The sequence below is a fragment of the Rhea americana genome, unplaced genomic scaffold (assembly GCF_003343005.1).
Source record: "Rhea americana isolate MKP2758 unplaced genomic scaffold, rheAme1 scaffold_224, whole genome shotgun sequence".
Taxonomy (NCBI): Eukaryota; Metazoa; Chordata; class Aves; order Rheiformes; family Rheidae; genus Rhea; species Rhea americana.
This window is the reverse complement of record NW_028186340.1, coordinates 1,412,306-1,430,658: the sequence shown is the minus strand read 5'-3', so window position 1 is coordinate 1,430,658 and position 18,353 is coordinate 1,412,306. Positions and strand designations below refer to the sequence as shown.

General features: G+C 37.1%; 1 protein-coding gene across 1 annotated transcript in view; it reads right to left on the bottom strand.

The window, feature by feature from the left end:
* Positions 1-4,292: 4,292 nt before the first annotated feature.
* LOC146595489 (uncharacterized) overlaps positions 4,293-18,353 on the bottom strand; it is a gene marked incomplete at its 3' end in the record, with an annotated part of 408,834 nt that continues 394,773 nt past the window's right edge. Inside the window, exon 29 of the mRNA XM_085305610.1 lies at positions 4,293-4,492. Coding sequence (XP_085161736.1) covers positions 4,293-4,492 — 200 coding nt within the window. The remainder of the gene's footprint in view (positions 4,493-18,353) is intronic.

Sequence of the window (18,353 nt, the reverse complement as noted above, 5' to 3'; positions counted from 1 at the left end):
CCTGAATGGGGCGGGGGCCCTGGTGATGAAGGATACAGAGAAGGCAGAGTTACTGAATGCCGCCTTTGCTTCAGTCCTCACTGGTAAGGGCAGCCCTCAAGAATCCCAGAGCCTGGAGACAAGGGAAAAAGTCTGGAGAAAGGAAGACTTTTCTTTGGTTGAGGAGGAAAGGATTAGAGACCTTCTGGACAAGCCTGACATTCACAAATCCATGGGCCCTGATGGGATGCATCCACGGCTCTGAGGAAGCTGGCAGATGTTATTGCCAGACCACTCTCCATCCTCCTTGAAAGGTTGTGGAGAACTAGAGAGGTGCCTGAGGACTGGAAGAAAACCAATGTCACTCCAGTCTTCAAGAAGGGCAAGAAGGAGGACCCAGGCAACTATAGGCCGGTCAGCCTCACCTCCATCCCTGGAAAGGTGATGGACAGCTCCTTCTGGATGCCATCTCCAAGTATATGGAGGAAAGGAAGGTGATCAGGAGTAGCCAGCATGGATTCACCAAGGGGAAATCATACTTAACCAATTTGGTAGCCTTCTATGATGGCACGACTGGCTGGGTAGATGAGGGAAGGGCAGTGGATGTTGTGTACCTTGACTTCAACAAAGCTTTTGACACTTTCCCATAATATCTTCCTAGTTAAGCTCAGGAAGTGTGGGTTAGACGAGTGGACAGTGAGGTGGATTGAGAACTGGCTGAAAGGCAGAGCTCAGASGGTCGTCGTCAGTGGCATGGAGTCCAGTTGGAGGCCTGTAGCTGGTGGTGTCCTGCAGGGACCAGTAATGGATCCACTACTGTTCACCTTTTTCACCAATGACTTGGATGAAGGGTCAGAGTGCCTCCTCTGCAAGTTTGCTGATGATACCAAGCTGGGAGGAGTGGCTGATCCACCAGAGGGCTGTGCTGCCATTCAGAGACACCTGGACAGGCTGGAGAGCTGGGCAGAGAGGAACCTCATGAGGCTAAATAAGGGCATATGCAGAGTCCTGCACCTAGGGAAGAATAACTCCATGAACCAGTACAGGCCGGAGGGTGACATACTGGAGAGCATGCAGAGAAGGACCTGAGAGTGCTGGTGGATGACAAGATGACCATGAGCCATCCATGTGCCCTTGTGGCCAGGAAGGCCAACAATATCCTGGGGTGCATTAGGAAGGCTGTTGCCAGCAGGACAAGGGAGGTGATCCTGCCCCTCTACTCTGCCCTGGGGAGGCCTCATCTCGAGTCCYGYGTCCAGTTCTGGGCTCCCCAGGACAAGACAGACATGGAGCTACTGMAGAGAGTCCAGCGTAGGGCTACAAAGATGATCAGAGGGCTGGAGCACCTGCGCTCTGAGGAACGGCTGCAAGAGCTGGGCCTGTTTAGCCTCCAGAAGAGAAGCCTGAGGGGGGATCTTATCAATGTGTATAAGTATCTAAAAGGAAAGTATCAAGGGGATGGCGACAAACTRTTTTCAGCTGTCCCGTGTGTCAGGACAAGAGGCAATGGGCAGAAACTGAAGCACAGGAAGTGCTGCCTGACCGTGAGCGGGAATTTCTTCCCTGTGAGAGTGACGGAGCACTGGCCCAGGTTGCCCAGAGAGGTTGTGGAGTCTCTTTCTGTGGAGATCTTCAAGGCCTGCCTGGATGCAACCCTGTCTAACATGTTGTAGGTGCCCCTGCTGAGCAGGGAGGTTGGACTAGATGATCTCCAGAGGTCCCTTCCAACCTTACCCATTCTATGATTCTGTGATTCTATGGGATTCATAGAACTGTACTAAAGCAACAAACACATACGGCTCACAAAAAAACCCTGAATTGAAAATAGTTGAGGAAAGAGAATGAGTATTTATAATAGGAAGCATAATATGTATATTGTTCAAAACCGTAGCCACTGTTCGATACAGACTACTGGGCTAGATGGACTCTTGGTGTGAGACATTAGAGATCTTCTGTTCTGAATTAATGTAACAAACCTGCCTTGAGACATTTAAGTTAGCAGTTTTAGTATGAAATTGATTGAAATCTGAAACTTAATGTCACATTTAAAAGTTTTAACATCTGTTGGCTCTCTTCCTTGGCAACTGTTATGAAACTGCTAAAAAGATGCAACCCTTCAAAATGCTTCCTCCAAAGCAAAAGAAATTCATCTGATACACTGTAAATATACATAAAATACTGAGAATGTTCTTGAAATATTGACTTCCTCATTCACAAATTGAGTATAAAAAACTAGCCTCTCATTAAAAAGAAAAAATAAAAAAGGAGAAGAGGAATGCTCTGTGGTTTGACTTTAAACTTAATCTTGCATGATAAAAAATAAGATATCTGTTTTATGTACATAAAGTTTTATAATTACGTTATTCACATTTTGTAATTACTACTGATTCTAGGAGAATTTCAAAGATTTGAATAAAGACCCCAAAGTTGTCATTACGCCATCTTAGAATGACAGTCATTCTTCTCTTAAAACAACTGAATTTAAATTTTTGTTTTGCATAAAAACTTATATATCAAATAAACAGGAAGGTCATCAACACAGCTGGCACTGTTAAAAGAAAAATCACTAACTGAGCTCCGTTTAATATGGAGTATTAATACAAAATATTAAATGTATTCCTTTTAATACAGAAAAGACCACTTATTTAAAATATAAATGACATGAATTATCTAGGCTATAAAATAAAAATCATTTATAATATTAAAGACAACAGTTTTATTAAATTATGGAGATCATCACTTAACATTTATATATTGCACCTTATTTCCCTTTTCTTTTTCTGTATTATAATTTCTCCTGAAAACATAATCCTCACACTAATTTTGTAAAGAGGAATAAACAGATATTTATACTATTAGCTTGGGAAAACTGTCTCTGATGCATTTTTCTCCCAGGTTTTCTAGCCTTACCCAACGAGGACACAGTTTCGAACAATATTTGAAACAAACCTTAGAACATTTTGACATTCACGAGCCACTAACAATGACTGCCCATGTACCTTATAAGAGAGTAAAACACAGGAAAATGAACAAGATTCTAACAGCATATTGACAAAACACAAATGGAAAACAATGTTCCTCAGTAATACTGGTTCTGACATGCAAAATACTCAGTTTGTTTCTGATATTTTGAGATATTCTAACACTTTCCACTAGCTTCATATGTTTATCAAAAAAATTGAAAAACATAGGGTTAGCGGGAACTGACACTTGAAGCTTAACTTTATTTCAGTGCCACTGATGAATCTGATGAAAACACATAACATTAATTAATCATATATTTTTTGTAGTTTAATTTAAAGATGTATATGATAAAGCTATCAAATGGTTACTTGCCACCGGCAATGACTATTATTGCCTCAATTGGCTGCTATTTTTTTAACAAAAGTATTATCTTTAAGCTTCACTTTTGGCCACAAATGCATTAAAAAGATTATTTTAGCTAAGCAAAATATTTACGCCTCATATTACATATGCTTAAAATATATTTTCTTAAGATTTTTAAATTTCTATAAATTTAGCTAATAAATAGGTATTTAGATAATTTATATATTTACCAAGCATATTAGACTAATCCAAAATGTATAAAACCAATGTGGAAGCTTATTTTAAGGGAGTTTTGCTATACTACAAGCACATAGAATCATAGAATCAGTAAGGTTGGAAAGGATCCCTGCAGATCATCTAGTCCAACCACCAATAAATGATAAGATTGTACATATTTAGTCAGAAGCTTTAAATAGTCAAAGAATGATAGATCATAGGAGATTTCTTTGAATATATGTCTATACACATACAATACACAAACTACTTTTCATTTAAGTTTGGTTGCAAATTAAGTTTCTATATATTGTTTCACTTAAACCACAAAACACAGGAATATAAATATTTTTGTAAACATGCTGTTTTGCAGTTTTCGTAGTTTTGGTTAGACACTTCCACATATAATTCTTAAAAGCACTTGAAGATAATTTTCCAGGTAAGTGCATGACATTAAACAGTGAGTAGTTTAACATAGAAATATAAAGCATTTACTTTAACACGAGATTTTAGAATTTTTTCTAATGCTTGCAATTTCAATACTAAAAGTAATATTTTTCTGGGTTACACAGATGTGTAAAGTGATATGAAGCCACATCAGAAAACTGTAATAATTAACTCTAATTATTCTAAAACTTTTTCAATCTGCCAGGTCACTTTCGTGGTATCAGAGCTGATTGAGTTCATATACTGCATGTAATAAAATTGCCCAAAATTCTCAACAAATCAGTATATGTTAACTGCAGCAGTTACATGATAATATTCTTACTAACCTGCAATGAAAAGTTCTTCCAGGTCCATCAACACATATACCTCCACTGTAGCAGAGAGTTGAGTTCAGTGCAGGTTCACTGCAAACATCAATATCAACTTCGCAAAATTCACCAGTGTACCCACTCAGGCAAGTACAGACAAATGCATTATCCAAATCTTGACAAGAACCTCCATTAACGCAGGGAACAGACTCACATTCCTGAGGAAATAAATCATAATAAATTGACTATGTGGACGTTATTCATTCATTCATACCTACAGCAACACAAGTAAGAATCCAAGAACTTAGTCTGGAGATTAGAGAGAGACTAGTGGGCTTTTTTATTGCCTGATAAGCAAAAGCCTTGTTTTTATCAAGATCCTTTGATTGCTACTCACACAGCCTTAAGAGCATGCTTGTTCCTACTTATTAATCCTAGAGAAATATAAGTGTATTTTTATATAAGTAGTCGTACAGATGTAAATACGTYTCCTACTCATGATTCCTTTATTAAAAATTTAAGTCATATTCTTGAGCCATCACTTACATRATTCTACCTGTTTGCCTAAATTTTTATTGTAGGTTCTATCACTCAGTGAAAAAGCCACATTTGAAAGACAATTCTGGACTGAATAAATAAATAACTTTCAGTAACTAATACTTTATCAAATAGTGCCCAATATATGATAACTTTCTGAATATCAATTATTACATATCATTGCAAGTAGAAACGTGTTATGCATTCACATAACAACAATTCACTCTGATAAAGCTATGTGAAAGTCACCAAATTCATACCATACAAACTAGCAGCAAATTAGTGTCTTATTTATGTTTCAGAATTTAATTAGTACAAAAATGAGAGTTTACCCATGAGCATAGGAACCTAGTTTTTGCCTKTATCTTAAAGGAGTTTTATTTTTTTTGCTGCGACCCAAATAGTCTAGCTAAAACCAGTACTTTAAAAGCAAATTTATTCTCACATTTCCTTAACTTTAGAATAGTTAACTCCTTAAGGATATCCAAGGGCACTTAGTAGATTTCCTGCAGGTACTGCAGTCGCAGTTGCTTTGACAGAATGTAAATTCAGATATCCACAGGGAATTATAAGAAAACAACATGTTTTTCTATCTGCCCTCCAGCTGGGTGTATATAGGATGATTTATTAGAGAGTATTACATAAACTAATTGAATTACACATCCCACAGGAAGATAGGGATAGTTTTATAGACTGCCAAAAATCCTGTATCTAGGGTCTAGAAGTCTTTTGCTGTATTAATTAAACCTGCTGTGAAACATAAGACTTTTTTTTCTTTTGTTTTGTTTTAAAGAATCTCAATCCAGAATTCAAACCTTCTGTTTTTTTTCTATTCCAGTAACTTCTCTCATCTAGTTTTCTTAATTTGCATCCACTTGTATTTTTCTCTACTACTTCTCTTTTTATAGCCTTGCTCATTAGCAGCATAAAATCAAAATCTATCAAATCAATGGACAAAATCTCTACCAAAGTAATGAAAAATAGAATATACGGAATAATTATGAAATATCAAAATCACCAGAGTAGCAAGGAGTAAGTTCAAAGCTGAAATAAATGTTCAGAGCTTTGCCTCAATATATCATTACAATCATAGCATATTTCATACTTAATGTAAAACCTTTTGTTTTCTTACATGTTCACATGCATGCATACTGCTCCAGTAAAATCTTATGAGATAGCACACGGTAGTAGGAATTAGTTTTTAGAGCAACATTAAAAATACAGTTTTGTACGAAAGATATCACAGCAATTACTGAACAGTATATTTGGCTCACAACAGTTAAAAGTTCTTCGTTAAACAAACAGAAAGGTAGAGTACCTTCTGTTACTGGAGAAGTGATACTCTGCACTGTTYTTAACTCAGGCAAAGGAATTGTTTCAGTAAATAGACACACAACTGTGTTAAAAATCCCACACTATCCTAAACTAGATGGGCTGCCACAATTCCATAAAGTGCAGGAACTCGCAATTTAAAAGAACAAGGATGTTAGATGGCAAACTGCAGTAGCAACATAGTTGTGACCACTGCTGCCTAATKTGGATCCTACCAGGGACTATCTTTCCAGGTCTGTATTAGGAGATAGCTGCCTCTACAGTTAATTCCCAAGCAAGCTGATTCTCTCACCCCATAAAGACAAGCACAGCAATCAACATCATTTCAGTTTTGTCTTGCTTTTTGTAGCGGGAGGCTGAATCATAACTGTGACAGCTAACCAAACAGTTCCCAAGTCAAAGCAATGGTTATAGAGACCTTCTCTCCTAATAATATTTCCCCTCTTTCCAGTACTGTAGGGAAAAAGAGTTTCTTGGCCATCCCAGGTGCCCAGTTCCTAGTATAATAACATACTTTTTAACCTCTTCCTGCCTGAAATGRTATTAAAGTCAGATCCTGTCTTCACTAGATGAAAGGTAGCATTGACTCAGACTAACTGAGAATCTGAACATTATCAAAAAAATATATGCAAAGATAGGTCATTTCAGCTTTTCCAAGATACAAATTTCTGGATGTATACATGGCACAATGAATCACTTTTTTTTACATCACTTTGTACTTTCTTTTTTTAACATTTGTTAAATCTCAAAAGCTATTGTGATCTGTAATTGAAAAATACATTATTTTTAAGATGCAAAGCTAAAGCCTTAGTCTTATCAGTAATTTTTCCAGTTTTATGACTAACTTAATCAAGTAAAACAAGTGAAACCAGTGCTGCAGTCAGCCAGTGCAGCACAGGCTTGTTCTCTCAGTAATTTACAATATTTGGTTTGCAAGTACAGAAAAGAAATACTGATTTTAAATGCTTACAGTAACAAGTCAGGCTACTGGATTCAATGTTTTTCACCTATAGATAAATACGGGTGACTGCAATTTTTGCCATTAGAATCATATAGCAGAAAACAACCCTATTTTGCAATACCTCACTGATCATGAGGCCAGACTCTCTTTTTTTCCCTTCCTTTCTCCTGGAGCCCATTTTTGGCAGAAAGGAGGGATATGGTGTTATGAACTAAAGGGAACTTCCATTACAGTCACTAGACACCATACTATTTATTTAGCATCTTTATAACAATTGAAAATCCATAGATTATGTTACAGAACAGAAATGTACAGTCAGTTCTTTAACAGCACTCCAAACCCAAAGCCTAAAATTAATTTGATTTTCAGTTCTGACTGAAGTCAAAGAGGGATAGACATCTTTAGGAATCGTACTTCAGTCAGTGGTTTCAGATTATGMATGTTTCAAAGGCAGTTCTGGCTTAGGATATTGTTAATTCTTTTCTCCCTGTTTTTCCCTACCCCAAACCATAATGCACTATCTCCTAAGTTATGTAGAATAATGGATTAAACTAACTGTTATGAGAGAGAGAGAGAGAGAGAGAGAGAGAGAAATACTTATTTTATGCTTTCTTAAATCTAATTTTCTAAAATGCCCCACAATCAGTTATGCAGGCTTAACTGGAAAACTAGTGTGGAGAGAACTGGATGAGGATGGGGACATGGGAGATGTGTAAGTCAGCAGAGACTCTGAGAAAGGATAGACTGAAATCCCTGAAGTCTGACTGAAGTGTTTAAAAGCTAGAAAAAGAAACCAAAAAAAAAAAAAAAAAAAAAAAAAAATCAGAATAGCATGAAAAAAGAATCTAAAGAATATATAGCTATTTTTAGCACAAGTCCTTTTAAGGCATTTTAGAAAGTGTATTTTCCCCCCCCCCAAAATATATTTATTTTAACTTGACCTTGTGGCAGCAGGAGCATTTCTCTGGAGAAATTTGTCCTTTATTAATGTARCATTACTTCATTTTTTTAAATAAATAACCTTGTGAAGTAATCATGAGAAGAATATAATCAAGATGCATTGGCTTAGGTTCCGAATACCACACTGGACAGCAGTGTATTCAGCAGAGTAGGCACAAATCAGCATTTTCCTTTGTCAGATATTGTATTTTCAAAGTTTTTGGATGTATTAGCAGCATAAAAAGGTCTCATGTGTGGGACGTGGTAATTCTGACATAGCCAGTACATAAGATGTACATKAAAAATTTCAACAGAATATGAAGAGATAAGCATGAATGTACCATGATCAAGAATAGTTCACTTCTGAAACAGAACTGCTAATGCATCTATCTCCATCACCGTGTATTTCAAGGTACACGCTACGTGTATAGAGCAAGTGCCTCAATACATTTGCTGCTATTAAGATTTTATGTAACTTCTAACAGCAATTTACAGGCAGAGACTGCTGGGAAAAAAAAAAAAAAAACACACACACACACACACACACACACACAAAACCCCCAAACCAAGACAAAGATCAAAACTAAACCCAACTCCTCCCAAAGTCAAACAAATGACTTTGAAATTCCTTGTTATGGTTCACAGCAGACATTCCACTTAAAAAGCAAAAGACTGGGGAGCAGTAGAAATGATGATAGCTTTTTTCCTCTTTCATTTTTTTTGGTCCCTSAGGACTTCCAAGAAACAGTGACTCCTTTTTTCATTATTATTCTCTCAGTTTTCTTCTTTTAAGTGCCACTACAACTTTTAGGCTTCTCTGAGAATGCAGAAAATCTTGTTCTTTGTCCTCTTCGGCTCATCTGAGCATAAGCAGGAGGCATAAAGGTTTCATGTTGCTGCTGTAGTGTATAGGCTCTGTGTGTAAGAGCTTCTCCAAATTCAAAATCAGTCTGGGCCCATAGGCCTATTGTACTCTTGCCCAAGCAATTACACAGTACTTCAGAACCTGGAGACTGCGTCCCTTAAGAAGAGAAATTGAGATAATTCAGGTAATTCTTTGGTGCAATCCTATTTATTTACGGACTGCACAGAAATCCACTTTTTTGTCAGAACAGAGGAAGTAGCCTGCCCAAACTGAGCTGTGTTGCCTAGCTTTTTTTCTGCAGCTACCCTTGCCCTCTGTCTTTTCCTTTTCTTTCTGATTTCTGGCTCTTTTCTTTCACAGGTAGCTTTAGCCAAATCAGCCATCCAGCAGCCATCCATCTCCAAGGAAACCACAAGGATATAGGAGCCAGCTGCTTCTCCGGCCTCATCTTGCTGGTTTGCTCCTTCTGCACAGGAATTTGTTCCTTCCACCATTACTGAACAAAATAAAAGCGTTCCTTACTAATCTGAATCTGGGGTGCTCTGCCCATTCTGCCCATGTCATGAAGTATGGGACTGATACCTAGTGTTCACATGTCACAGCACARCAATATCCCCCTTCCCAGCTCATCATTACATCACAAACATCWTTTTCACATGATAGTGCCCAAAACATAAATAATGTATATGGCTTCAAATTGATTGACAAATTCATGAGGCACAGATCATTTTCTACCTATTAARAACAGTAATTAGGATGAGTTCTTTGCTGTAAGAAATTCCAAAACTGTTGATGGGTCTATGAGTGTTCTCAGGTTTAGGTTATCACAAAGAAAATTGAGATGCATATAGTGGCAGTGCACAGATATTTTCACAAGAAGTATTAGCCATTAAGAAGTATTTTAATTCTTAGAGAAAGTCAGTACAAGAACCAATAGCTGGAACCCATATTCAGATATATCTAACAAAAGAGAAGGTACGACTTCGATACTGAGTCAGCTACTGTAAATCTGCCAGAAGTGGTTATCTACCTTCCTTTTATGTTTTTAAATAAAGACTGGATACCTTTCTAAAACATATGTTTTAGCCAGATGCAAGTTAAATTGAAGCGTTAGGTTCCATGTAGCTGTGAGAGGAATATATGTATTTCTAATAGGAGAACAAAACAGTGATTTTCTAGCTTCATCTTTACTAAATTATTGTCACAATACATTCAAGTCCCCATCAGYTTCCTCCACATAACAATTTCCTCACATAAAAGCCAATGTGAAAGAGTGAAAGAATACTAATTTTCTAGTTCCTGTGACTCTTTCAAGGGTATTTTTTGTCAAAAGTCYTTTGTCCAAATTTCACCAGATCCACTAGAATTACTATATTACAATAACATATTCTTTCCAGCTCTCTGAATGTAATGGTGTAGTGAATCTGTTCTGCACCAGAACATACCCATGTATGACTGTACCTTAAGACAGACTACCTGGCATGGCAAAGTCCACTGGTTCTGCTGGTAGGAAAATGTTCTGAAATCTGGACTCTACCAGCTGACCTGGAAAGGCACCATGCTAAAGCCATATTGTTCCCTGATCAACTCTGTGGCTCCATGCTGACATCCCTCTGTGAAAATGAGGTTTATTTGTCTAAGAAATTGCAATTCCCTATATACCACATTATATCATTTCCAAAGACAAAATTAAAATACTAAGCTTGAAATAATTACAAAGGGACACATTTTAGCAAATGCATAAAAATAATGAAAAATCACTTTTTTTCAAATAATGTGTCAGTTCAACTGTTTTTTAAAACAAAGTCTCCAAGTACATCTTAAAAATTAGTACGATGACTTTTTCTTTGATAAGGATAATGTTTTATTATTTTTCCTGTGAAATTGTATCTGAATAAGATAACTTTAAAATGATTAAAATATTAAAATTATTAAAATTATTTTTAACAATAAGTCAAGAACTAGTTGTACAAAAGAGATCCAAAGGAAAAAAAAATATTCCTGATGATAGATGTATTCTTTATCTAAATGGAGTTTTACTTTATACCAAATGAGGGAATTATAGARGACTGAGAATATAAATATTATATGCAATTCCACTATCCTGCTGCAAATATACTCAAACTGTTCATAGACTCATAGAATCAGTAAGGTTAGAAGGGACCTCTGGASATCATCTAGTCCAACCTCCCCACACAGCAGGGCCACCTACAGCATGGTAGACAGGGTCGCATCCAGGCAGGTCTTGAAGATCTCCAGAGAAGGAGACTCCACAACCTCTCTGGGCAACCTGGGCCAGTGCTCCGTCACTCTCACAGGGAAGAAATTCCCCCTCATGCTCAGGAGGAACTTCCTGTGCTTCAATTTCTGCCCATTGCCTCTTGTCCTGTCACACGGGACAACTGAAAAGAGTTTGTCTCTGTCCCCCTGACACCCTGCCTTCAGGTACTTGTACATATTGATAAGATTCCCCCTCAGTCTTCTCTTCCCCAGGCTGAAGAGGCCCAGCTCTTGCAGCTGTTCCTCGCAGGGCAGGTGCTCCAGCCCTCTGATAATCTTTGTAGCCCCATGCTGGACTCTCCCCAGTAGCTCCACATCTCTCTTGTAGTGGGGAGCCCAGAACTGGACRCAGGACTCGAGATGAGGCCTCCCCAGGGCTGAGTAGAGGGGCAGGATCACCTCCCTYAACCTGCTGGCAACACTCTTCCTAATGCACCCTAGGAGACCATTGGCCTTCCTGGCCACAAGGGCACATGGATGGCTCATGGTCATCTTGTCATCCACCAGCACTCCCAGGTCCTTCTCTGCAGAGCTGCTCTCCAGAAGGTCAGTCCCCAGCTTCTACTGGTGGCTGGGGTTAWTTCTCCCTAGKTGCAGGACTCTGCACTTGCCCTTGTTGAACCTCAKGAGGTTCCTCTCYGCCCAACTCTCCAGCYTGTCCAGGTSTYTCTGAATGGCAGCACAGCCCTCTGGTGGATCAGCCACTCCTCCCAGCTTGGKATCATCAGCAAACTTGCWGAGGAGGCACTCTGTCCCCTCATCCAGGTCACTGATGAAGAAGTTGAGTAGGATGGGACACAGGACTGAGCCACAGGCCTCCAGCTGGACTCCACGCTACTGATGACGACCCTCTGAGCTCTGCCTTTCAGCCAGTTCTCAATCCACCTCACTGTCCACTCTTCTAACCCACACCGATTTATATTTTGACATACTTGTATGTAGTGCATTTTATTATGTCATCTAATTAGTATCTGTTTCTGCAAATACTTACAATATAAAGCCCGAAATACAGTTTGCTGTTTGATTTCTTTGTGGATAACTATGAAGTGATTAACTGTAAGGAAGGAGTTCTAACAGAAAAAAAGGTAATGGTGTAAACATCAGTTCAGGGAGTAGAAGAAAGAATCCTGATATTTGTGATAAAAATGCATTCAAGGTAGAAGTTACTAATTTGCTGAAGGTAGAACTAGACAGAGCTTTAAAACTTAAATTTGATGGAGTTGAAAAGAAAGAGATATGAAAGGAATTCAAAAATAGATACTGCAACAGAAAAGAAAGACATTTGCAGGAGTCRTCTAATTAAAGAATTGGGGCTGAAATGAATGTCTGGTTAGAGAGAGGTTTTTGTGATAAACAGGAGTCATAGGATTAAAGTATGGGTTAGAATTTTMAAAAAGAAGGAGAAAGAAAATCAATGCTGTAAATAAATGCTTTATAAACTGATAATTCATTCATTAAAGTGTCATATATGAAAAATACAATGTGCAATTTTTAATGTACCCTTAATCTAGATTTCTAAAATAGCTAAATACACATTATTACTTTGTAAGAAATGTACAATTTAATGTATTAATATGATTTTTATAGGTTATGTAAAATAGTTATGGTTCAGTGCATTAGTGAGGAACATAATATATATGCATTTCAGTTCCTTTGAAAGATAGTCTACCATGGTTTAATTTGTTTAATTTATCACAAGTGCAATCATCTGATGTAATGATGACTGCTATTAAGACCAGAAGACCTAGGTTTCCTTTGCTAAGATTAAAAAAATACTTAGTTTAAATTGTGTGGTTCACTAAGTTATGAACTTTCCAGTTCACAYGCATTCATTTCAGATAAATCTCCACAGTATTACTGCCTTGTACAAWTTTGAGATTTACATTAAGAATATACTGAGATGTTTTTAAAGATGAATGCTCCAGATGTCCATTTCTTGTTTAACTTATATTTTTTTTTGTTTCACTTTGTTCCATTTTTCTACTTAGCAAAATTATTGTAACTATTTTTTTCCTTGTAAAATTTGCCATTAATATATTTAAATATCCATTTTGTATGATTCTTAACTTCCCAAATTGTTGTTTCTTTTAACGGACTAAATGTACACAAAGCATTTTGTGAAATGAATGGCAAAAAACTTTCATTTTTCAAAATGTTATCRTTTTTCAAAGTAATTCAATTTAAAATGGGTTTAAAATGACAGTATTTTGCTTTGGAWTTTTGGATAATGGACACAAGAAGAAGAGAAAGTTACAAAGAAGTAAGTATTTTTTAAAACAAGATTACAGAACATAATGATCCATTTGGCCCAGTATTGTATCTCTCACAGCAGGAGAAGGAAAGACTGTTTAGGAAGATCATGTGAACCTGGCCACTTGCTACAGTCTGTTTCTCATGCATCCCCCAGCATCCAGAACTGTTGAATCAGAGATGCTGACCAGTACTTTCCTGACTGGTTCATTTCTTATTCATTTATGATCCTATCCTCCAGGACCTTGTCTAATCTTGTTGAACTCACTGCACAATCGCCTGCCTCACTGGCTTTCTGTGGCAACAAGTTCTAGAAGTTCTCTGCCTTCCGTGAAAATACTTTTATCTCTTTCAAACTTTTTCAAACTTTTCTCCTACTAATTTCATCAAGTGCCTCTAGTTCTTTTATTGCAGGATCTGATGAAGAATTTTTCTATTTCAGCTTGCCTACCAATTCTGTGGGTTTCTAAGATTTAATTATATCCCCCTCAGCCTTCTCCTCTGCAAATTGAATAGTTTCAATTTTAAAATCTCTCCTCATAAGGCAGCTATTTGACCCCTTGATCTCTCCTCTGCACCTTCTCTGCCTGCCATGACCTTCTTGAAATGCAAGGTCCAGAACTGCATACAGTACCCAAGATACGAGCCCATCTAGGTTTCACATAACAAGGAAATGATGCCCTCCATTTTGCTCCCAGTACCCTTTCTGATGATTCTCAGTGTTTTTTCGCTGTTTTGGACTGTGACTGCACATTGGTTTCAGAGAACTGCCAATGATTGCTCCAATATTTCTTTCTTGAGTTGTAACTGCCAGTTCTGAATTCAGCTGTTGGCATGTTTCCCCTAGATATATTATTTTACACTGAAGTTTTATCTATCACTTTCTCACTTTCTTGTTCCATTTTGTGAGCTCCTTCTGGTATTCCTCACCATGGCTCATCCTTTGACTACTCAAAAGAAGTTAGTATATGCCTCAAATTTGAGTATTTCATTCTTCACTTTCTTCTGCAGCCTCCTGACAAAGAGGCATAAGAAAGCCATTCCCACCACCAATTGTGGTGGACCATGCTGATGGCCCTTCTTTTTCCTAAGTGTCCATTAAGCTCTGTCTTCACTTCTCACCCTTTAAACAGCTTTCAGTCCAGAAGTGAATTTCTCCTCTAATGCCATGGCAGCTTAGTTTCTTTAAAAATATTTTTGTTCAACCTCATTAAAAGTTTTTTGAAAATCCAAATATATTATGTCCGCTTGATGCCCTTTATCGATATCAGTGTTTACTGACAAAGAATTCCAGCAATCAGGTCAGGCAGGATTTACCTTTACAGAAGCCATGCTGACTCTTTCTCAACAGACTGTGTTCATGCAGATGCTCCCTGATCTCAGACTTTACCATCTTACCAGAGATGCAGCTCAGTCTCATTGAGTCAGACCCCTGGTAGTTCCCAAAGCCCTCTGGAGAGAGCTTTTTGGAGATGGGAATTACAGTCGCAATTTGCTGGATCTCTATTTGTAATAGCAGGTTACACATCTTGACCAGAACCACCAATTTCACTTTTGACTTCCTTCAGAACTACTGGGCTAATGCCATCTGGTCACGGGGACTTATAAACATCCAGCTTACGTATTCAGCTTAATACTTCCTGTGTATTTACTTCAAATTGAGCTAGCTGTTCCAAACATGTCAGGTCTGGGAATCTCCTCACCAACTTCAGCGGAAAGGATTAACACAAAGAATTATCTGAGCTTCTCTTGCTATGACCTTACTATGCCTGAGTGCTGTTCTTACATTGCTATCATCAAGTAATTCCATCAGTTCCTTATCTGGCTTCCTGTGTTTGATATCCGTAAATAATTTTCTGCTAAAAGTTAGCAAATTCTTTAAAAGGCATTTTTTCACATTTTCTACTTTCCCATTAATATTTGAACTAACATTTTTATGGACTTTTCTATTCTTATTTGGGCAGGCTTCTTCTCATTAAAATGCCAATCTTACCCTGTGATAGCCTCTTTACCCTTCCGATTAAGCCATTCAGGGGTTTTGGACTATTTTATGCTCCTGAATTTTGGCACACATTTCATCTACACTTTTAGTGTCTTATTTAATAGTCTCTAGGCTGTTTGTAGGTTTCTTTTTTTTCTTTCTTTTTTTTTTCTTTTTTCTTTTTTTTTGGCCTGTTCCTCTTAAATTACCTAAAAAATTTACCTTATTTTTACATAGCTCCCCTCCCTGAAACTGAATGTTTATTTGCTGGATTTATTTGGCATGCTCTCTCATGCTACAGTCGTAGATCTAATTGTATTATAGTCACTAACAGATAGCATGTCATAAACCTAGTTTCCTATGTACCTAATAATTGAATAGTCCTACATTTTATAATCTCCTGGGCTGCAAGAGCATCCCTGGTGCAAGAGAAAACTGTGATAACAGTTGATAGGTGTTTCTTATATAAGAGATCACATACCAGCTGATCAGCAGAATGCTCTCTTCCCGAAGACTTTTGTACTCTGTAGTAGCAGAGGGCTTACCACAATGGAGATTCCTCTAGGTATTATCCATTTACCGATTTATTTATTACTCTCTACTACTCTAATCTCTGTTCTCTATTTCTCTATCATTTCTCCATATACAAGAATGCTCCAGTCCAGCCATTCTCACATTAAGAGGACAAACCTATCACCTCAGTGTCAGTAGCTCCTTGCACAGTTATATATATTAAACCTACCCTATGGGTGGGTAATTATGCATGATGTACTTTGTGCAATACAGTGGGTAAGTCCCTCCTTGCTCTTGGATCAATCTGTCTGCATCCTGAACTTAAATTATGCTGGTTTTTGAAAATATACATTACTTTAGCTTCTTCTTTGGAGAAACTACTTACTTTGCTCAGCTCTTTTTAAACTAGTTAGTGATTGGTAGGAAATACTCAGGATTGTAAAGAAGTCCTCCACATGTACACACAATATGATCACACTTATCTGAGACTCTTTGTATCCTCATCAATGAATACTTTCAAAGTAATAGTTCGTGTTTACCATACATGTGTATGCTATGGATGCATAGACAACTAGCTTTCACAGGACATCTCAAGTTAGGCAAGCTAAATCTTGCTGTTCTTCCAAATTCCAAATTTCAGATAATGAATTACATAGCTGCTGAGTTTCCTGTCTTTTGAGTAGTACTGTAATTCCTGGTGAACAACTGCTTATTTTTTTTGGATCATCACAGTATTGTGCTGTGACTCCATTTGTCCATCAGTTGTTCTAACTGAATAATTTCTTCTCCTAGACTGTCTGATCCCAGCCTTTCATCAGGTACAAGCAGGAGCATCAACAAGTTAAATATTCTGCAGTATAAAGACTCAGAATAGTTATTATTACCATTTCTAACAGCATGAGATGCCCTCAGCTAAGCATGGAAAAAGAACCACTAATTTGTCACCAGTTATAGAAAAAGAAAAAGCCCAAATAAATAGGAAATAACATTTATCACTAATATTCCACTAACTATACTAGCAATCTATCTTTACATAAACCACAAAAGATCAATTTTCAGGTATTTGCTTTCACACCTCCCAAATTCAAAAACAGTATATTGTCAAAAGAAACCACATTTATTACAGCTAATTCACGCAGTGGGTATGGTTCTTTGTCTTTTTCTTGCATAAAATATGAAATCTATATATGAAAACCCATGAAAACCAAAGCAGACAGGAAAGTCCCTACATACATAGTTCATATGAGATATGCAGAAGTTATAGTTATAGGCTATATCTTTATAAAGTGTTTCTTATTTTTCTCCTAGAAGTATTACACAACCGAAGAAAGTCTTGAGGTATATTTGCTTGTGAATGTTATTACAATCATATGTAGAGGATGAAAAGTTCAGATTAAAGATAAAATATTATGACATCTAGAGTATCTCTAGGGAAATATATATATATGTATATACACATATTTTATTTTTAAATTAGTTATTTGAATCAGCTTAGTTGCATATACCTTCATACACAGAAATATAACTTCAAGTGAAGCAAGTATTGAAATATATGTACATGGATGTATTCTTGACTTTCTTTTTTTAAATAAATGAACTGGTAGATATTAATCTAGAGAAAAACAATCACAAACCTAGCATTATTATCCAGATGTGAACACCACTACACATTCATGAAGCCGTGCTGATTTCTGCAAGAGTCGCATAGGCATGATATATATGCCTGATTAAGATGAAGGCAGAATTGTAGCCTTTAAAAATATGACACCTGCAGCATAGTCTAATCTGGGAAGCACACTGTGTGCAAATAGAAAGAATATAAAAAAATGAAGCCATCCTTCTGACAGACTTATCTGTCGAATGTATATATATATATTGTTTCTTCCTATGAATTTCTAATCTTTGCATTTTCAAACACCTCAGTATGAAAGATGGTTATATTTTGAATATGATTTTTTGCAGTTGTCTACAGGTCATTTAATCTCTCATTCTCTCATAAGGGAGGAAAGTGTAAATCACTGATGTTGCTAGAGAAAATACTACCTAGGGGTATTCTGCATTAACATTGGCAACAGCTGATAATCACATAGATCTGCAATATTATATCACGATGCACACTCTATTTATTTGAATTACTTGTTTTCTGGCCTTTTCTTTCTCTAAAGGGAAGTTGGAGGATAATGTTCCAGCTAGATTTACTCCTTGTGTGAGACTGTCATGTATTTCCAACAGAAAAGTTATAGACTGTACTTCTGTTATGTAACATAAGGCTTTTTTTAGCTATGTGGTACTTTCAGCTGTATATCAAAATCCAGGAATGTCCTCTACACGTAGAAGTTTAAAAGAAGCTTGTATAACATTTTGTACTTGTTCCTAACAATTCAGATGCACAATAGCAGAAGTCAAATAACCCCAAAGGAG